This window comes from Myotis nattereri, assembly GCF_964212035.1.
Source record: "Myotis nattereri genome assembly, chromosome: 7".
Classification (NCBI taxonomy): domain Eukaryota; kingdom Metazoa; phylum Chordata; class Mammalia; order Chiroptera; family Vespertilionidae; genus Myotis; species Myotis nattereri.
In genome coordinates, this window is record NC_138082.1 from 32,103,010 (window position 1) to 32,125,769 (window position 22,760).

General features: G+C 41.8%; 1 protein-coding gene across 1 annotated transcript in view; it reads left to right on the forward strand.

The window, feature by feature from the left end:
* GIGYF2 (GRB10 interacting GYF protein 2) overlaps positions 1–15,697 on the forward strand; it is a 134,810-nt gene extending 119,113 nt beyond the window's left edge. The window contains exons 25-30 of the mRNA XM_081096266.1: positions 1,103–1,321; positions 1,452–1,657; positions 2,745–2,899; positions 4,369–4,577; positions 8,168–8,315; positions 13,865–15,697. Coding sequence (XP_080952392.1) covers positions 1,103–1,321; positions 1,452–1,657; positions 2,745–2,899; positions 4,369–4,577; positions 8,168–8,315; positions 13,865–13,932 — 1,005 coding nt within the window. The 3' untranslated portion in view covers positions 13,933–15,697. The remainder of the gene's footprint in view (positions 1–1,102; positions 1,322–1,451; positions 1,658–2,744; positions 2,900–4,368; positions 4,578–8,167; positions 8,316–13,864) is intronic.
* Positions 15,698–22,760: the final 7,063 nt, after the last annotated feature.

Here is a 22,760-nt window from a genome sequence, read left to right on the forward strand (position 1 = left end):
AGAGAGTGTCGGCCTGTGGATTGAAGGGTGCCAGGTTCGATTCCGGCCAAGGGCACATGCCTGGGTTGCAGGCTCAATCCCCAGTGTGGGGTGTGCAGGAGGCAGCCAGTCAATGATTCTCCCTTATCAATGTTTCTATCTCTTCCTTTCCCTTCCTCCCTAAAATCAATAAAAAATAAATAAAATTTTAGAAAGCTTATCAACAAATGGATACATAGCAGAGTATATCATCAACTTTTAAGGCTAGAAATTGTTCCATAATTTTGGTCTCTGCTGAGTGAAAAATAATAGTAGTTATCAGAGAATCACAGGTCTTGGTCATCTTTTTATCACAAGTTAGGCATTGCTTCATTTATATTTTCTTTGAACCATAAATCTTCGTTTACTTTTTTAAAGGTATGAAATGCTCCTCAATAGATATTTCTCATGTAGGGAGGCCTAAGATAATTTTATTTTATTCTTTCCTGGGAGGTAGCCTTTTCAGGACCCTCCAGTCTATTCAAATCTGGATGCTCAGGGCTTGATGTGCAGCTATTCTGTTTTTCTTTTCTTTCTTTCTTTTTTTAAATTGATTTTAGAGAAGAAGGGAGAAGGAGAGAGAGCTGCCCAGTTGTATTGGGTGGGGTGGGGCAGGTAGTCTGGAGTCTCATTACTGCTTTTTATAGACCTTCAGCCAGTCTTCCTCTGTTTGAGATATCCATGCCTCTATCCCAAGCTTTCTGTATGAATTAACTCATTTCTGAGCTTCCTTTACTTAATTTTCAACTTATTGGGTCTTTTACATTGGCTATCATTGTTTATCTGCTTTCCAGCTTTGTTCTCTTTGTCCTTATGGTTTGTACTTAAAAAATTTTTTTTCTGTCATTTTGGTAGGGCTTTAGGAAATAAGCATGTGTTTCATTTCTATGCTTAACCAGAAGCCCTACTTAATTTTTAAGAAGCAATTCTGCATTTGATCTTCTTATTTCCTCTTAGTAGCTTTAGCAGTCAGATGTTTAATTTGGTATCGCTACTATATATTTGCACTCCAGTTAGTATACTGGGCATGTGTAACAATTATTTTTGAAACTGGAATCTTGAGCTGGCTTCCATTTCTGTGCAGCAACAGAGGCGCCAGCAGAGGGAGCTGATGAAGGCTCTGCAGCAACAGCAGCAGCAGCAACAGCAGCAGCAGCAGAAACTCTCAGGCTGGGGGAATGTCAGCAAACCCGCAGGCACCACCAAGTCGCTCCTGGAGATACAACAGGAGGAAGCCAGGCAAATGCAGAAGCAGCAGCAGCAGCAGCAACACCAGCAACCAAACAGAGCCCGGAATAGTACGGTGGGTTCATTTTCCCGAGCTGTCATTCTGAGGATGGGTGTTGTGAGTTTCTCTTTTCTGGCTTTTGTGTACTCTTTTTATCTTTTTTCATATTGTTAACTGTAATCATTTGTCTCTTTTTCTTTAACAGCATTCCAACCTGCACACCAGCATTGGGAATTCTGTTTGGGGCTCTATAAATACTGGTCCTTCCAACCAGTGGTCATCTGACCTAGTTAGTAGCATCTGGAGTAATGCTGACACTAAAAACTCCAACATGGGATTCTGGGATGATGCAGTGAAAGAGGTGGGACCTAGGAACTCAACAAATAAAAACAAAAATAACGCCAGTCTCAGGTAGGGCTCAAAATGATCAAACCTATACTCCTTGATGGGCTGGGGGAAGGGACGCTTGGGAATTGGGATATTGGGTGGGCAGAGAAAGGTAGTTACTTAGTTTCTGCTTATTTTCATCTGTGTCTAAGCACATGAGGTTCTAGTTTGGTGACCTAGGGGCTCCTACTGCTGGGCACTTAGTCCATTGCCTGTCACATGGTAACCCCTTAGTAAATATTAGATATATTATATTTTTGTTGTTGTTGAACATTTTTCCAAGATATTCTCTAGATCTTAATGTTTTTTTCTAAATATATATTTTTAAGTTACTTATACTAAAATAAGTATAATAAGCACTTCTGTAATGGCCTTAAACCTGTTTATTTTTATGATGTTAGTTATCTCTCACCTTCATCTTTCTTTCCTCAATATACAGTGTTGTTGAATGAGCATGGGTTTTAGTGTTAAGTGAAACATGAACTGAAATCCCAGCACTAGCACTTAGCTGTGTGACCTTGAGCCTCAGTTCCCTCATCTGTAAAATGAAGATAAGAATAACTTCATGGGTATAGTTGTAAAGATTAAATGAATACATGTGAAGTAGTTAGTAAGGTGCCTGGCACATAGCAGCTACTTAATAAATGGTAGTGTTGTCAGATTGTTTCTTCTCAATTGAGGGCCTAATAAATTACGAATAGGATGCTAAATATCTGCCAGCTCATAGAGGAGTGTGCTTTTAGACCTTTGTGTGTAATATCTTTATTCCCTTTGATAACCCAAAGAAATATTAGTATCATTTTACAGATGAGAAAACTGAGGCTTAGCAAAATTTAAAGAATTAACATAGCACACATAGGAAGAATTGAATCATTGCTCTGAAAAGAAGCCCTGTATTCACAAACTAGAATGTATTTGCTGAGACTAGATTTTAAAGGGGTATTGAGTAAACCCTATCCTACCCCAAATCCAAATATTTGAATTTTTGGAGCCAAGCATTGGATTATTGGATAACCATCCAGTGTTGCCAAAACATTATTTATGGTGTTGTAGTATAATCATATAGTAACAGTTTCTGGGAATATAATATTGCCCTATTGTTTTGCTTTAGTAAATCTGTAGGTGTGTCTAACCGGCAGAATAAGAAAGTAGAAGAAGAAGAAAAGTTGCTGAAGCTCTTTCAGGGAGTAAATAAAGCCCAAGATGGATTTACCCAATGGTGTGAACAGATGCTTCATGCCCTTAATACGGCAAATAACTTGGATGGTAAGAATTGGGGAGGGAAACCTAGCATGTGGGATGGCAGAGCAGGACCCACAAAGAGGTTGGCAAACCAGAATGTTCTAATGGAGGTCAAGTCCTGCACCTGCCATAAAAACGTGGCTCTTTAATCGTATATAACTTGTGACAGAAGCCCTATAATACTGTGCTCAAATAGATTATCAGAGGTTGCCAAAAAGTAAATGCTATCTCTGGCTGTCTTATGGTGTATATGACAGAAGTGGTCATAGTTCCTTACTGATCATTTTATGAAGGACAGTGCCAACTGGGCAAGTATGAAGGAAGGTAACTGTTGTGGTGAGGACAAAGGTCAACCTGGGCAAGAAGAGGTTGAGGTGATGTTTGAGCTCTTCCCTTCCTGCCTTAGGGGTGGGATGGGAATTGAGTGACAGAGTAAGTAGACTTAATTTTGTATAGCATAAAACTAGGACCAGTATGTGGAAGTGAAAAGGTTTCAGGACAATTTGAAGAAAAACTTGCTAATTGTTAGCTGTTTACAAAGAGAATTTTCTGCCTTATGTAGAAGTGAGTCTCTCCCTCACCCACAAATGTTTGAACACAGACTGGTCAGCTTGGTGTTGGGAATTCCCATAGTTACTAGACCACGTTAAACCAGTCCACCTCTGATGTGTCTTCTCTAAAACCAAGGATCTTTAAAAACATAGCATTAAAGGGACTGAATGGGTCTTTGCAACATTGTAATAATATCTAATGTTCTAAAAGAGCCAGAAAAAAAAAGTAGTAAATAATAGTAATGGCTACCATCCATTAAGCACCTACGATGTGCTAGGCACTCTCTCGGGGTTAACGTATGTTATCTCAATTATTTAATTTTTGCAGCAATTTTATAAGCTCCCTTTACAATGTAGATGATGTTACCTACATTTTATAAATTAGGAAACAGAGGCTCAGAATGGTTAAGATGCTCATCAAGGTCACACAGCCAGTAAGTTTTAAACCCATGTCTGTGTAACTCTGACACTTGTGCTTTTCTCCTACACTACAATGCTTGATTTCTCTCTAAACATATGACATCTCAGTTACATGGAAGGAGGGGATGGCTGTGTCTTTAGTATCTGTCGAGGTGTCTGGTACATATCATGGCACTTAATAAGTATTATTTGAATTTTTAAAAAATGAATACCCAGATGACTTCAGTCTTAGGCAAGCAGTTGTTTCAATTGACATAATGTTTAGTAAAACTAAGCATGTGTGATATGTCTTTATTTGACTCTAGTCCATTTCAGATAATTTGAGGTACTGCAATGATATTGTTGTTGTTTTTTAATTTCTAAAGTAGATTAAGGACTATTTAATACAATAGCTATGTACCTTTTAAGTTTCCGTCATCAGTGTCTGGGTTGAGTTGACAATATATTAAAAACTGAAGCTGATTTTTTGTTATGTGATATTTCATTATTACTCTTTACATCTTTTCCCCTTTCATGTTGCAGTTCCCACATTTGTTTCTTTCCTGAAAGAAGTAGAATCTCCTTATGAGGTCCATGATTATATTAGGGCCTATTTAGGAGACACCTCTGAGGCCAAGGAGTTTGCCAAGCAGTTCCTCGAGCGTCGTGCCAAACAGAAAGCCAGCCAGCGGCAGCAGCAACAGCAGCAGCAGCAGCAGCCACAGCAGCAGCAGCAGCAGCCGCCACAGCAGGTAGGAGGTGGCAGGGAGTGCAGCCCTGTGCCTGAGCATTATTCATACCTTGAAATTCTGAGCAGCCAGAGAGATGAAAAGTAAAACAGGGATACCATTTTTGTATGTCAAATGATCAAAGCTGTGGTAGATTTGATATTTTTAAATTACATATCCAGAGATCTTGATGAATTTCTCAGATAGCAAATATAACCCATTCATTCGCTGTTAGGGACACTACCAGCACCATTATTATTGGTTCATATACGTGCCTCAGTCAAATTGCAAATTTCAACTTGTCACAGTCCCATAAATTTGGTTTAGAACAGTTAAAATCTACAAATGTTAAATCTCCAGTGCTCAGGAACCACTTAACCCACTACTGACAATTTCCTATGTTTTTGGTGGGGATGTTAAAGGTACAATCAGTTCTTGTTATTGATAGTAGTGTGTTCTGTGAAGTTGCTGCCAATACTGAATTAGTGAATACTGAATCATTGTTCCTAGGGGAAATAAAGGGTTAGCTTTTTGTGAACCTGTGGTCACAACATTTTTGTCAGCTGATCAGTATGTAACCTTATTTTGTGAGTTTCTGTTTCAAGATGCTTTATTTAATATAAAGGGGTGGGCAAAAGTAGGTTTACAGTTGTGGATGTGAAAAGGTTATTCTTATATTCTTATTATTGTATTACTTATTTGTACAACTTTTTCCTACCCCTCTATTGTTGATTCCTGAATATTGAACTCACAGCCAGCACACTCTTAACTCATGCCTGAATGAAGCTTATCTAATACATTTTTTCCATAAGGCAGGTAACCGCCTCCTTGTGCTTAGGAACACTAGACAACACTTAATACTTGGGGGCTATTTTAAACAATGAAATCACCAACAAAAAAGGACAAAAATGTGGAAAACATGACACTAAATAGGCTGAAAAAGATGCTTGTTTACAGTATGAGAGCTGAGATAAGAAGGCAGGGTATTGCTCTGATCTATCTCAACTGCGAATGTGTGCCTCGAGCAACTCAGACTTTTCTCTGCTCTGACATGTACATGTCCAGAATGACCACAAAAGCACTGCTGATACTGATTTGAGGGTTACAAATAAATTACAGTAAGGACAGTAGTCCCCCCCTTATCCACGGGGGATATGTTGTAAGACCCTCAGTAGATGCCTGAAATTGTAGGTAGTACTGAACCCTATATATACTATGTTTTTTCCTGTACATACATACCTATGATGAAGTTTAATTTATAAAATAGACAAATAAATGATCAACAACAGTAATAAAATAGAACAATTATAACAATATACTATAACTAAAGGCCCGTTGCACGAAGATTCGTGCAATAGGCCTTCTTTCCCCTGGCTGCCAGCACCAGTTTTCCTCTGGCACCCGGGACCCAGACCTTCACTCTGGCCACCGCCTTCCATCTTCGCTCTGGACACAGTCTTCGTTGTGGCTGGAGCCTTCAGTCTTTGCTCCTCACTCTGGCAGGAGTCTTTAGTCTCCGGCCAGAGCTGCTCCTGTAGCTCCTTCTGCCCCCCACCCTCCCCCTCATAGCTTGATCTCTGCTTCGCCTGCAGACCTCGCCAATGGGTTCCTGGGTCCCGGAGGGCCGCCTTGCCTGCGGCCCAGTTTACAATCACGATCATGATCACGGCCCCAGGGTCCCGCCGCCCAGGGCCGCACACGGGGGTCCTGGCTGGGGGCGGGGCTTAGGCGGCGAGTTTGCGCTGCCAAGCCCCACCGCCCAGAGCCACACAGAGCAGTCCCAGCTGGGGGCAGGGCTTAGGTGGCACACGGGGGCCCGGATGGCAGCTCGCGCTGGCCTGCCCTGCCTGCAGTATGCAAATTATCCGCCATCTTTGTTGGCGGCTAATTTGCATATCGTGCTGATTAGCCAATGGGAGGTGTAGCAAAGGTACGGTCAGTTACCATGTTTGTCTGTTATTAGATAGGATAAAAGTTATGTGAATGTGGTGTCTTTGGCTCTTTGTTAACAGATCTGATACCAAGGTAGCTACTAATGTCTAATGGGCAGGTAGCAAGTACACAGACAGCATGGAGATGCTGGACAAAGGGATGGTTCATGTCCAGGGCAGCACTGAGTGGGGTGGTGCAAAATTTCATCATGCTGCTCAGAACAGTGCACAATTTAAAACTCATGAATTGTTTATTTTTGGAATTTTCCATTTCATATTTTTGGACTGTGATTGCTGAAACCAAGGAAGACAAAACCATGGATAAGGGCGGACTATTGTAGTGAATATATAAATGTGGAATCCATAAATAATGAGGATACAAGTTTTTTGAAAGACTAACTGGCATAATTAAGGGAGAGGCTTAAGAATATTCATATTCTTTACTCACATAATTCTTTTCCTAGAGATAATGTTTGTTTTATAGGTCACTTCTGGGAACATGTAAGATATAGTGAAGTACAGGGCATTTGAAATCCATTTGAGTAGAGGGCTGATAGGGATCAACTGAAGGAAAAGTGAAAAGCTGTAAATAGGAACAGCACTAGGAAAAATATTTTGAGGAATCAGAAGAGAAGACATTCTATAGCAATGCAGATGGTCCTTTGCATTTGTAAAGTGGCTGACTCTGCTGAAATAGGAAGGCAAAGGTCCAGGGCATGTGCATCCAGGCTCATCCTTCCACAGGGCTTTCTCCACCCACCCTGCCTTCAGCTAGCTCACTAAATCTTTATCTCAGTGTTTTTTGTTTGTTTGTTTTGTTAATTCTCACCTAAGGACATTTTTTCCATTGAGTTTTAGTGAGAGAGGGAGAGAGGAAGAAAGAGAGAGAGATTGGTTGAGATGAGAGAGAGACATTGATTGGCTGCCTCATGCACACTCCCCCATGGAGCCTGGATTGAACCTACAACCCAGGTGTGTGCCCTTAACTGGGAATCAAACTCGAGATCCTTCGGTGTGCAGGCCGATGCTCTAAGCACTAAGCCACACCAGCCAGGGCTTGATCCCAGTTTTGAATAAATTGCTCTAATAAGTGCAACAAGTAAGTGTGAATTATCTGGTAGATCATTTCATAGTTGAACCAGTTGGTAGAAGTATGGATAATGTTTTAAGACTAGACCCCTTCTAGGATTGTCAATAGGAATAAAGTACAGGGCATTTACTTTATTTGATATGATGGTACCAGTTGGTTTGCAGCCTGTTCTCTCTGTCTAGGGGCCCAGAGAACAAAGGAACCTTCCACTTTGGGTATGTTAGGGGTGTAAATTGCCAAAGTCAGAGGTCTGTTGGTGATTTCATTTGCTGTATATTGAATTTCCTAGTGGATTGTACAGACTCCGTGTAGACCTGAGGCATTTTGAATGCTGTGCTGTCATAGCAGGGTGACACCTGGAGTTACCACAATAGGCTTTGTGGAGGCATAGCACTTAAATGGTGTCCAAATCTAAATGAAGGAGAAGGGTGGGTCAGTGGATTACTCCGGTTCATAATTATCAGAATCTGTGGTAGACTTTTTGTTTGAAACTCGTAGTTGACAAGGTGAGGTAGGGCAAATCAACCATTCTCTGAGGGTGGGCCAAGCCTACGTGCACTGTGTAACTTCACTTGTGCCATCTTGTTTCACAGGACTCCGTGTGGGGGATGAACCACAGTGCACTCCATTCAGTATTTCAGACCAATCAAAGCAACAACCAACAATCCAATTTTGAAGCCGTACAGAGTGGCAAGAAGAAGAAAAAACAGAAGATGGTCCGAGCAGATCCCAGTTTATTAGGTGAGCACAGGTCTTAAGTCTCTGCTGAGTATGGGGGAATAGCAGGCTAAGCAGTTCTGTGGTAGGATGTTTTCATGAAGGGAAAGAATTCTTCTACCAACTTAATTATTTTAGCCAGTTCAAAGTAAGTAGTAAGTATTTACTGGGTGTCTCAATGCAAGAGCTGTGCCTCATGTGCCATAGGGACTAGATTCTATGGTGCTTTATACTTTAAAGCCTGTTTCATATTTAATATTAATTTCCCTAGAAGGCCCTTTCATTTATTTGGAAATAATGATAATGGAGAATAGTAAAAGTTATTTACAAACTTAAATGCTGATATGTGTAGAAACTGACGATAAATCCAATCAGGTGTTCAGAGAAAAGAGCCAGTGTTTGTTGATCATGTGTATCATGTGATTCTCAGAATGATTGCTTTGTGAGGTGATGTTCCAGTTTTCCCAATGAGTAAACCCCAGCCTAGAGGATTCAGAACATATTCCAGTCACCCAGCTGTCAGCATGGGCTGGGATTGCAGAGCAGACCTGTTTTCTTTCCACTCTTCTGTGTTACCAACAGCTGTTCTTGTCCTGCAGTGAGGACCAGTGTCTTCACACAAGGCAGCTTCATGGAAAAGGGGACACTTGAATTGGGACTTTGAAAGACTAGCAGGAAGGATGGGGAATGGTGTTTCTGGGGTAATAAAAAGTATAGGCAAAGCTGATGGGCTGCTAGTGTTCCTTAAATTGGCCTAACAACCTACATACAATGATAAAATTATTATTCATTTATGAATGTAAAATAGGCTATTATAAATCACGCTGTCTAATAGAATGGTTTGGGATGTTGGCTTGGTTAGGAGGCTGCAGTATAGACCAGGTGAGTAGGATTTTGGAATGAAAGATGGATTTGAGGAATTTTAAGGATCTCAAACTTTAAAGAAATTATATGAGCGAGAGGCAGCCTATTGTTCTGAACCTAAGAGAATGTGGGCTTTAGAGCTAGGAATCCTAGGGGATAGAATTGGCTGGCCAAAAAGACTGGGAAGGTTTGGCAGCAGCAGGAAGGATAGTGTTGGCTTTTGCTAAAATGATAAGCAAGCACAGTGAAGTGGAGTGAGCTTTAGGGGAAATGATAGGGCATTTAAGTGTTGGATGAGTTGAGTGGGAAATGGCTGTGAGACTCCAATGGAGAGACCCGCATGAGAGAGCTAATAGCACAGCAAGAGGGAAATTACACAACCCCACTCTGCCTTTTACAGAATCCACTTTCCTCCAGAGGTTTCCTGCCCTCGAGAAAGCAAATGTTAGGAACAAAAACTTAACTTTGAGCATTGCCATTTGGAGCTAATACCTGAACGCTGGCTTTGGGAGCATGGAGATCTGGTGAAATTCTGTTCTTTCTGCCTGTCTTGAAAGTTTATATTAAGGCTGGGTAGAATAGATCAAAATTTTATCTAGTTTTGACAGAAATAGATGAATATAAATTTAAAAGTGTTTCTAAAAGTCTGGTTGTGGGTTCTAGCTCAGAATCCCATACTATTTAAAGGCTAGGCTGTCAGGAAAAAGATTCCTTTGAAAATGAGGCTTAAGTATTGGATTAAGTATTTGATCTGACCCCATCTCCTATTACAGATGTAAGAAAAAAATGGGACTTAAAATCTCCCTTTAGGGGAATGAGAGGTCATTTTAAAATCGAGTTTAAGGAATCTGTATATGTTAAAGGGGAAGAAAAAAAATCCAAGTATTAAGGAAACTCACTTGGGTAGTCTCTTAGGCCATTTTATGAAAATTTCTGTTCAGCTGAACCTCCTTCTGGAAATTCTTTTGATAATTACGAATTTCTGTCCTTTACCTACTCACTTTCACATATTATTGTTTTAATTTATATATGCCTTATTGATTTACAGATTAAGAAAATTAATAAATATCTGCCAGTTACAGGTTTCCCATGCACAGAGTAGGAAACAGGCGTTAATTTGATCCAAAAGTATCTATTGAAAAAATAGATCAAAAGAGAGCCATGCTTCTAAAACAAACCATCAGAAGGGGGCCCAGTCTCATTTTAATATCTTCCATTGCCTACCAGCTGCCATTGTGAGCCAGCATCCTGTGCTTAGATATGACAAATACAGTTGACCCTTGAATAACATGGGTTAGGGGCATAGACCTCCTGCACAATCACAAGTCTGAGTATAATTTTTTACTTCCCCAAAACTTTCAGTCGTCCCTTGCATCTGTGGAGGATTGGTTCCAGGACTGGTGCGGATACCAAAATCTGAGGATTCTCAAGTTCCTTATATAAAATGCCGTAGAACAGTGTATATCAGGGGTGGGCTGACTCGAGGGCCACAATGGGTTCTTAAACTGGACCGGAGGGCTGGAACAAAAGCATGGATGGAGTGTTTGTGTGAACTAATATAAATTCAAAGTAAACATCATTACATAAAAGGGTACGGTCTTTTTTTTTTTTAGTTTTATTCATTTCAAACGGGCCGGATCCGGCCCGCGGGCCGTAGTTTGCCCACGGCTGGTGTGTACAGTCTGCCCTCCGCATCCACTGATTCCCAATTTCCAGTCAAAAATACTGTTTTCCACCGAGGTTGTCTGAATTCATAGATGTGAAATCCTGGGATACGAAGGGCCAACTGCATACTTAATGGGGGTGGGGGAGAAATCCACCTATAAGTAAGTGAACCCGTGCAATTTAAACACACACAGTTACCCAGTTACCTCTCCTTATAAAAACAGGGTCTCAACTCAGCCAATGTGGCTCAGTGGTTGAATGTTCAACTTATGAACCAGAGGTCATGGTTCGATTTGTGGCCAGGGCATATGCCTGGGTTGTGGGCGCAATCCCCTGTGTGGGGGTGTGCAGGAGGCAGCCAGTGATTCTCTCTCATCATTGATGTTTCTATCTCTCCCTCTCCCTTCCTCTCTGGAATCAATAAAAATATATTTAAAAAAATAAAATAAAAACAGGCTCTCAAACCTTAAAGAAATTGTGTGAGTGAGAGGCAGCCTGTTCTGAACCTAAGGGAATGTGTCTTTAGAGCTAGGCATCCTGGGCTTAAATCCTCGTTTGCATTGCCTTGGGTGTCCTGGTGTCCCAGAGCTTTCCTTTTTATCAAATGGGGAAAGTACCCACCTTACTGGTTTTCTATGGCAAGTAAATGAGACCATAGACCATGTCTGAGAAAAGCCTTGTAATCGGCATACTATGGCAATAAATAAATAACTTTTTTTTTGCCACAGGCTTATTCTCCCTTCCTGTCTTTTTATGGTTAAAAAGTAATTTAGTTTGTGTTATTAAATTTTCACTTTTATTGCCTGTAGTTAATTATTGTTTTTATCACATTTCATCTGTTCTTGAGATATATGTGACATCAAAGAAAAACCTGCTTCAGAATAGATTAATAGCTCATTTCTTAGACTTGTTTCATGTTTAGGTGTTTATAGTTACCTAATTAAACCGTTATTTAAAAATACAAACACTAAGCCTTTCATTATTTTTAAGGGAGAAAGTCTTGTGGGCTTTGGGAACACAGTTGATGGATAGAACTCAGGTTGGGGTTTGGAGTCCTTAACTCTCCCAGACTCAGCCCTGTAAGCAGCTTGTACCACAGCCTCCCTGGTTAATAAACAGACATGCTTATGTTTTCAATTCATGATATTTTTGAGTCAAGAATGTAATATAATTAAGCTGTTTTTATTATGTAGAGTATTTTTTGTTTATTATTGGTACATTCAAAAAATGTATTTATTTGAAAACTTGAACATTAGGAACAAAAAGGAGGAGGCAGAAAACTCAAATAATATTAACAGAACTGCTTTTAGACTGGAGAGAGCATGGCTTGTTTACTTTTTGATACTCAAATAGCAGCTGAAACAGTTTGGGATTTCATTTAGGGTGGATAAACTGAAAGCTTTTTGGGAGTCACTCCTTCCAAAGAGGCCCTGTAAATAATTCTATTTATCAATCTCTGGTTATGGAGTTTATGGGAAAATTACATACATGTGGCTGGTGGCATTAGGTTTTCGAATGTCAGTAGTGTTTGTGAGTACTGCTTGCTGCCTTCAGTGCTAGTACTGTTATTCTATTTTTGTTGTTATTGTTGTTGTTAATCCTCACCCAAGAATATTTTTCCATTTTTTAGAGAGAGTAGAAGGGGAGGAGGGAGAAAAACATCAATGTGAGAGAGACACATCAATTGGTTGTCTCCTATACCCTGACCTGCAACCAGGTATATGCCCTTGATCAGGAATCGAACTTGAGATCCTTTAGTGAGTGGGCTGATGCTCTAACCATTGAGAAACACTGTCCAGGACAGTTCTGCTATTCTAAAACAAATTCCATTTTGCTTATTCAGTATTGCTAACTGAAATCCTTTTCTTTGCAGGTCTATTTATAATAGGTTGAGTTGAATACAGTACTTAAATATTTTTGTACTATTATGTGATAGAAATGATTTCTGAGGGCCCTAGGGATTTTGTAGTGGATCTTTCCTGAAGCCTCCTACCTCCGAATAGCAAAAGCTCTTGGCCAGAATTTGATAGAGTTTTTGAATTAAGGGTGGTGGTGTTCCCAGTAGTGAGTGGGGCTGAAGTAGTATTACTCTTACTCAGAATGTGTTGTTCCTGCTTTCCTGCCCCCATTTCTTATTTTTTGTTAATCTTTACCCGAGGATATTTTTTTCCATTGATTTTTAGAGAGAGTGGAAGGGAGGGGGAGAGATGGAAACATTGATATGAGAGAGACACGTTGATTGATTGCCTCCTGCACACGCCCCAACTCGGGCCAGGGATTGAGCCTGCAACCAAGGTACGTGCCCTTGACCAGAATCAAACCTGGGACCCTTCAGTCCACAGGTCAACACTCTGTCCACTGAGCCAAACAGGCTAGAGCCCCAAATGCAGCTAAGGTCCCATTTCTTTTAAGGTACCTATCCTGAATGAATTTCCCCTCTCCCCCAGGGTCCAGCCTGGCCTGGCCTAAACACACACTTGTACCCCAGGTTACTCTCAGGATTCTCTAAGGCAGTGGTTCTCAACCTTCCTAATGCTGCGACCCTTTAATACAGTTCGTGTTGTGGTGACCCCCAATTTCATTGTTACAAATTGAACATAATTAAAGCCTAGTGATTAATCACAAAAACAGTATGTAATTATATATGTGTTTTCCGATGGTCTTAGACGATCCCTGTGAAAGGGTCGTTCGACCCCCAAAGGGGTCGCGACCCACAGGTTGAGAACCGCTGCTCTAAGGCAATGGTTTGTAATTCTGTTTAAGCAGTAATGCTGGTGTTTGTTTGTTTTTCCTCCCTAATTAAATTATGTTAGAACCCTAAGAAATAAAACAAAAAGAATCTCTCATTCGAAGGGCAGAAAACAAAACCACTGCTCTGACCTTTATCCTTCTTTCTTCTTCTTCCCTTGATTATTCCATCCTTATGGTGTGTTCAAAAACAAGAGACTTAACATTCCAGCCTACTGCCCAGAATTGTAGCCCATTGCCTTTGAGACACATAGTTGTCTGGGTCTTGGTCACTCATTGTCAATTTTTTCCTGCAGGGTTTTCAGTCAATGCTTCATCAGAGCGACTCAATATGGGTGAAATCGAAACTTTGGATGACTACTGAGCACCTGCCAGAGGACTGGCCTTCCCTCTCCTCTCTGCTGACCATGGATTCTTCACCTTTGGACACAACACTTACCATTTACTCTTATCACTCTGCAACAAATCACAGAATCCATCATCTCAGGCTTTCTCTTCTAGCCTTTTGTGTCCAAGATCCTTTAAACCATTTCTGTTGGTGAGCATCTCAGACTGTAGATAAGTGACCAGACCCTGTGTCTCGGGGGTGGCAGTTGGGATTACTCTCCAACAAGGCTGATTTTGGGCAGCACGTGTTTACTGTGCCGTGATTTCATCTACTGTCTCCCAGAAAGTGTGTTGGGATCTGCCAATAGCAATTTTACTTTCTCTTGTCATTTTTTTCCCTTTTGTTTTTCTTCTTCATTTTATTCCCCCAATAAGGGCAAGGGGTCTACTGGTGCAATCATGAAGAGAGTTAATGGTAACAGACATTGGCCAGCTACAAAACGCCCATGGACCATGACTGAGTGTCCGACAGAGACAGTCAGCGCTCTGCAGTCTGAAGGTCACATTGCTAACTTTGGGATTGCATCAAAGAGGCCCTGAGTCGGGTGGAGTTTAGATTGGATTAGTTTGATGTTACACACCCCTCGCCTGTTCTTTCTGAGCATCCTTTCGGAGGAAGGATTCATGTTTTCTTCATTAGATAGCGACTTCCACGCAAGCTGACTTCTCCCCTGGCATACTCCAACCTGATTGGACAAAGGAGACCCTGTGGCCTGGGAGAGGGACTTATTCTTAATTTTTCTTTCTTACAAAAACTGATTTTTCCCATAAATATTTTTACTTCAGAGGACTAGGACCAGTTTGTTTTTGGGCCTTTCTGCTGAAAATTTGTCTCGTTTAAGAGGCAGCTAGGATCTATACCATATGTATGAATTTGTATAATTTCATTTTGAATAGGGATAAACTTTTGCATCAGATAAAAGCTCGGAAATTCATCTGGTTCCTCAGAACATTGCGTGTGTGTCTTGCTGTGGCCCTGAAAAGGTTTTGTTTAAAGATTCTGGAATGGCAAGTCGGTTGCCTTTTCTGAAAAAAGAATATACAAAACCTGACCATCTGTAAGACCTTCATCCATGGAAACCACTATACAAGAGAATGCAGTGGGATGGAGGGACGGGAGAGGATGGGAGAGAAGCCTGGTGCTGGCTTCTGGTCATGGTCTCCTCATACCCTTTCCTTCAGATATAAATGTATTCAAGCCCTATTTATAAACCAATACTCTTCCTGCCTCCACCAGCCCCCCCAACCCCCCGCAAACACCATCTGGAATTGCCAATCACATTTGGTCGGGAGCCATTGGACCATCCCTCCCTGTGCAAGAAGTGCTGTTTGGGTGGCTCCTGGTAGAGCACCTTTTCTTCCTGTCATTGCCTGAAGAGGCTGGAGTTGCTCTGAGAGTGGTTTGGTTTTGAATGATTATATTTGGTTTCTATTTTATTATTTTGGATCACTAATCTCCCTACCCCTTCTTGCCTCTCTCCCTCCTAAACATGTACAATAACTATACAGAGACTGCTATAAACTTGTATATAGTTTTTGGATCAAATAGCATGAGGAGATGGGGAACCATTTAAAATTTGAGACTCCTGCTCTCCTTTGCTTTGTAAATTCAAAAGTGGGGGTGGGGTGGGGGTGGGGAAGAAGAATAGTTAAAATGTTTACAAAACTTTAAGCTCCCTCGGAACTTTTGCCAGTGTGGAGGAAAATAAAAAAAACTTAAATAAAAGCTGGTAGTATTCTCTCGCCTTGTCGAGGCTGCGCTTTGCACAAAGTCGTTCTCTTGGTGCCATGGAAAAGCTTCGGTGCTCATGTGAGCACCAAAGACGAGGCATCCGGAGCTTTCTCTGCCAGACTGTGAAACACTGGCTGGTTCTTGACTTGAAAATGTAGGGTCAGGATAAACTTGGGTAAGTTTGACCAAAAGGCTTCCTTTGTCCCTTCTGATGCCCCATGAATATCTGCTCCTCAGCCCTGTCCACACGTTCCAAACCAGACTCTGCTGTGTGCTTGCTCAGGGAATAAATAAGGGGTTGGGGAGGCAGATTAGAAGGTACAAAGTCATTTTAGTCATGGAACATTCCATGTGCTTAACCAGGAGCCTAGCTCCTACCTGTGGAATTTCCCACTTAGTGGAAGAAACTGCTCTTCCCTAGGAGTTTCTTTCAGTTCTCTCTCTCTAACATTCTGATTTGCTCACTCTCACTTCCAGCTGCCATGTTCTTATTCCTTTCTATAAAAGTATTTGTAAATTATCTGAACTCTTTTCTGTAAATTTCTGAACTCTTTCTGAGAGTTGAAGTATTTGTTTTATACACTGTTTGCTTTTAGTTATTTTAACTTAAGAGATTTTAAAAACATACCCAGATAAAATAGTTTTAATTATGGAGACTTTCCCCAAGATAGTCGGGGCTCTCATTACTGTTGCTGCATAACAAATTACCCCAGACTGGCTTACAGTAGCCCCTTTGCTTTGTTGTAGTTTTGTGAGTCGGGACTTGGGGAGGGCTCAGCTGGGCAGTTGTGTGTCATCTCCTCTTGCATGCTCAGGTGTCTGCTGAGCTGAGGCATAGGAAGGCCCGGTTAGGTTGGCAGTCAACATGGCTCACTTGTGTGACTGGCAGTTGGTGCTGGCTGGTGGGTGGGAACTTGACTGAGTTATGGCTGAAGGAACTTTGTGTCCTCGCCAGCACGGTAGCTTCAGGGCAAGCAGGCTCCTTGTGTGACTTCCCCCAGAGAACCAGGAAGAAGCCACAGTTCACTTCTGTGACACAGCCCACTCAGGTGTCGGGGACTGGGTACACCCCACCCCCTCCATGGAAGGAGTGCTAAGGTCATATTAGAGATGTGCGAGTGGAATGGAGAGACCGTTGTGACCATTGGGGGAAACAGCTGTATAAAATGAGTTTATACATATACATCAAGGAACTTGAACTTTCTCCATTGGCTCTAAGTTGAGGGATTTTTTTTTTTTTAGTGGGGTTAGGTATTAGTACCTCTGGCTTTATTTTATACTAGAGGCCCGATGCACGAAATTTGTGCAAAAGTAGGCCTTCCTTCCCCTGGCTGCTGGCACCGGCTTCCCTCTGGCACCTGGGACCCGGGCTTCCCTCGCAGCCCCAGCTTCATCGGGATGGTCGTCCGGAGGGATGTCTAGTCTAATTAGCATATTACGCTTTTACGAAATTCATTATAGATAATGAATTTCTCTTAGGGGAACCATTTTATAAATATATAATATAGTGGGTATTATTTTAAATACATTAAAGTTGATCAGGTAGAGGAATTAAAATTTATTTTTTACAAAATACTCCTTTCTACACTATTAATAAAAATAGAAAGACTGTGTATGACTGATTACACAGATGTGCTTCTGTGAAATGAACCACCTCCTCCTGTGCGTCCACTATGGGAAATAGAACTTCCCCAAAAGAGCAGCAGGCATGCACGTTCTATAATTTTTATTGATTTTTGATAGAGAGAAACATTGATTTGTTCCACTTATTTATGCATCATTCATTGGTTGCTTCTTATATATGCCCTGACTGGGCACCAAACCCACAACCTTGGTGAATCAGGATAATGCTCTAACCAACTGAGCCACACACATTCTAAACAAAAAGGCACAACCACTACTAGCACAGATGGAAGTTGGCTTCATCATTGATGAGTTTCTTGGAACAAAAAGGTAAGGGCTCATCTCTGGATGATGGCTTTGGTCCTGCAGTGGCTGCTGTGACGCGGGAAGCCGGGCACCTGGAAGCAGCTAGATAGATGTGTGATGTTCAGTTTACTGATGTCGCTGGATTCCTTGAGTGTGAGGAATCTATGCAGCTTTTGGTAGCATCACTTCCGAACTGGGAACCCTAGCCTAGAGGAGAATTTCCCTCCAGGGATTATCAGTGGGAATGTTTGCAACTAAAGAAACCACTATAGCCATGGTTCACTGCATGGGAGAAGCGGCACATTGATGAAGGGGAGTGAGAGAATTGGGCCTGTTCCCTGATGGCTGCCCTGTGGCCTAAGAGCTGGCATTGCCTTCCTTCATTGCTGGCAAGGTATTGACATTAGGGGTGGGACTCAGGATCACCTCAATACTCAGTTCAGTCCAGTCAGTCTTCCGACGCAGAGACATCGTGTCCGAAAGATTGTTTACTTGTCCCCCAAATGCAGGTGCAATGGATTAGTTTCCCCTGACAGTACATTCCTTCTTCCTGTGACTTCCTCTTTTAGCATGAGAAGCGGTCCTGAAAATGGTCTATGAGTCAGTAGTAGGTTTGGTTGCATATAATAAAAGAAAGTAGCAATGACTTAACCAAAATAGTTTATTTCTCAAGTGAAATCCGGAGGTCAGTTAGGGACCCAGCTTCTTTCTGTTCACCATCCTCTTGTGGCTTCCATCCTCAAGGTCACTCATGGTCCGAGGTGGCTGCGAGGGCACCAGTGATCATGCGCATATTCCAGACAGGAGAAAGGAGTGGGCCGAGGCAAAGGGAGCACACCTCTTTTCAGTCAGCCCCCTTTAAGAAGCTTTTTTGGGAACTTACCGAACTCTTAATTCTTGTTAGCCAGCTGTAGAGAGATACAGCTACAATTAGTTGTAGGAAAGGCTGGAAGTCAGGGCGGGGGGTGGGGGTTGCTTGAGTGCTTTGCCACCCCAAATTTCACTGTGATCCTGATTCTACAGTCACACTCTCTAGTCTTGTTTTGAGATGGGAGAAGTTTGGGAGAGGTAAATTTGTGCACAGTGACCATGGGAAAGGAATCCTAGCAGACACCCCGATTTGGCCTGTGGACTGAGGACCCCTGGCTTTTCCATGAGAGGCTCAGAACAGGCTCTGGTTTCCATTCTTGCACAGAGCCAGGAACCCAGAGTCATTTCCAAGGGGCTAGCCTTGTGTCTAGCATCTCCCAATTCTACACAGAATCTAGGCCAGTGGTTCTCAACCTGTGGGTCGAGACCCTTTTGGAGGTCGAATGACCCTTTCACAGGGGTCGCATAAGACCATCGGAAAACACATATATGATTACATATTGTTTTTGTGATTAATCACTATGCTTTAATTATGTTCAATTTGTAACAATGAAAATACATCCTGCATATCAGATATTTACATTACGATTCATAACTAGCAAAATTACAGTTATGAAGTAGCAACGAAAATAATTTTATGGTTGGGGGTCACCACAACATGAGGAACTATATTAAAGGGTCGCGGCATTAGGAAGGTTGAGAACCACTGATCTAGGCTTTTGGTGTGTTTTTAAGGTTCCCTGTGGAGTAACCCTCTGAGTGGTGGTATGAGTGGAGGTCCTGGAGTTCAGCTGTCAGATTTGAATGTTGGTCCCACCTACTTTAGGCAAGTACTTGTTTCCCCATCTGTGAAATGGGAATTACCAGGTAGTGGTGATCAGTAACTTAAAATGTAATTGCATTGTGCCATGCCCAGCCCATAAAAGCTTGGTAAATTCCATTTGCAGACTGTTTTACAAGGGAGAAGAGAGCTTGTGGGAGCAAGTATAGGTACAGTAAAGCACATTAAATAGGGGTGCCCTTCCTCTTAAAATTTGTGCAAAGACGTATCCCTCAGGGTGCCAGGAGCTGGGATAATATGCCAACCTCGATATTAACCAGTCTTTCCTGTCCTGTCTTGGCCTCAGTTTGCTTGCCTGTCAGGTGAGTGGGTTGGCCCAGATCATCTGAGGAACTTGAAACAAAATCAACCCCGAGCTCTATGTCCCAGAGTCTAATTTGAGGCAATTCCAGCATGAGATTATTTTTAAGTGGCCCAAGTAATTCTAAATGGAGAGCCAGAATGGGGAACCAGAGGCCTAGCCGAGCTCTGAGGTTTCCTTTAGCTTCTGCCACCTGAGTGCTGGTGTGCTCTCTGTGAGCACTTGCCCACCCTGGTGAGATCCTGCTGACACTCGGTTTTTCAATGTGGTCCTTGCTGATGCTTGACAAGTACCCTTGGAAGTGCTCCGTAAGCAGACCCCAGTCAAAATGCAAGCATGGTAAGCTCATGTAGGGGACAGACACTCACATGGATTTCCTGACTTTCTCTGGTAGCATGAAATTAAGCTTTAGGTAGGTCAGTCCATCATGAAACAGACACCACCAGTTCCCCCTTAGAAAGAGGAAAAGTTGATAAAACAGAATCATTTGTCCACAGAACATCCCATATTCTGCATTCAGCAGGGAGCATCTTTATGGTATTGCTTTGTTCACCTTCCCACATTTTCTGTACTTGGTCAGATCTAAAGACTTGACTAAATTCAGGTTCTCCCCTCCCTCTCCAAGAATACTAATCGGTGGTGTGGTGTACACCCTGCTGCACACAATGGTCACACTAGCTGGCAGTATTGTCTGATTGTCCCATTTTTACTTACATTAAATTCATCATCAGTTATGTTGTTGTTAATTGATTTACCCCATTAGGAAAGTCCTGTCAGTCTTGCATGTAACTTTTTTTTAACATTCATTGATGATTGTCACCTAGGTCTATTACTTAGTCATTGAAAAGTTGTGACTCTGTCATGGGGCGGGGGGGGGGGGGGGGGGGTAGAAGACTCTTATTTTGAGTAATTTCAGCCTTTTTTAAAAGAAAAATTGCCAGAACGATAGCAAGCACTCCCACATAACGTTCATCCAGAGCCTCCAATTCAGTGGTTCTCAACCTTCTGGCCCTTTAAATACAATTCCTCATGTTGTGACCCAACCATAAAATTGTTTTCGTTGCTACTTCATAACTGTAATGTTGCTCCTGTTATGAATCGTAATGTAAATATCTGATATGCAGGATGGTCTCAGGCAACCCCTGTGAAAGGGTCGTTCAACCGCCAAAGGCGTCGCGACCCACAGGTTGAGAACTGCTGCTCCAATTGCTAACATGGATGCCTCTTAGTAGCTGCAGACGTTATATACCTTATCCATAACTATTTCAGAGTGTGAACCTTGAAACAAGGACATTTTTACATAACCACAGACAGTGATTAAAATTAGGAAATCGATGATTCATACTCTTAGTTAATATCCAGGCTTTCGTATTTCACCAATAGTCCTGCTAACGTCTTTTATGAGGAAAACCACCAGGAGCAGGATGGCTGTCCACAATCACTTGCTGCATTTAGTTGTCATGTTTCTTGGGTCTCCTCTGATATGGAACAGTTCCTCTGGTTTTGCCTTTCATATCTTGACATGTTTTAAGGGGGCAGAACAATTACTTTGTAGTTTGCCTGGTGTTTTCTCATGACCTGATTGAGGTTACGTAGTTGGGCAGGAATACTCCAAAACTGATGTGATGTCCTCAGTGCGTATCAGGTGCACGTGTGGGTGGGTTGGACCATTACTGGCGATGGTCACTTTAATCCCTTGGTTAAGGTGCTGTCAGCCAGGTTTCTGTGCTGTACTGATTTTCCTCTTTATGGAATACCAGATAAGATCCTCATCAGTCTTTCATCCACTGGTTTAGCAGCCATTGGTGATTGTTGAAAAATTGCTAAGATGTTTGCCAAGCTTTCCTTTTACATTTATTAGTCAGCATTCTGTAAGAATGAACTTCCCATACATACACACACATGCACACTCATGAACACACTGTGTGTAGGTTACAGTCTGATTCTCTTTTTCATGCACACATTATCCATTTATGAGCCTCTTCGATTGGCTTCTATGTTCTTTTGCTATGTCCCTATCATTCTCTGAGCACTTCCTTACATTGACAAGATATGCTAGGTTCATCATCTACTTTTCCAGATTTGCAAACCATTTCTCCGAGGAGCTGTGGTTCCTTTTCATGGGGAATGGTATCCAGACCAAAATCTGGGCACTGGTCATGTTTATTGCTACTGGGGTGTCTCCACAGAGAGGCAGTGTGTGTGTGTGTGTGTGTGTGTGTGTGTGTGTGTGTGTGCGCGCGCATGCCTACACTTGTGTATCTACATGTCATAACTTTATCTCTACATTCCATGAGTTTTTAGTAATATCTTCAGTTCCAACACACAGGATCCATTCTAATCTTTCTCCATTCCATATTAATAATTCCTCCAACAATTAGACACTGACTCCTATTATCTTCAGTGTATTTCCTTATTTTTCAATCCTAGAATATGCCAATGTGGTCTCATAATTATTAACCCATACTACTGTGAAAAAGTCTTTCTAGCTAGAATTCAGTATTTGTTTACTGATTCACTTCCAACATTACAAAAATACAGGGTAGGCAAAGTAGGTTTACAGTTGTCAGTATATGAAAGTTTATTCTTGTGTTATTATTTACTGATTATTGTATTATCTTCCATATGAACAACTGTAGACCTACTTTTGCCCACCCTGTATGTACAAGGTTAATCATGTAGTAATTAATTTAGACTTTTTGTCTAATCTGAGAGTACATTGCTATTATTTGCTCTTTGGTTTATTATTTAAAATACAATTCACTATCTTGAAATTCTTAATTTTGTCTCAAATTTGTCTTTATAAACAAAATCTGATGGAATGATGAAACATGCACTGGGCCTGGCACCTTGGCTCACACATGGCTCCACCTCCCCAGGATGCTGTCTCAGCTGCCCCCTCTTGCCCTTGGGCAGCCTCCATCTCCCTCCCTTCTCATCCACTGAGATTGATTCAGGCCAAAACTCTTGTCTACCACTTGGCTCTCATAAACTCTCACTCTGGTGAACAGTGGCATTTGGGTCCCAGAGATTAGTGTCCACATAGTCGGTGTCCAGCGATCCCTGAAGATCTTCCTTCTCCAGGGCACAGTGGCCCTGGTCTGTGGCTGCCAACACTTTTGGGGAAAGACT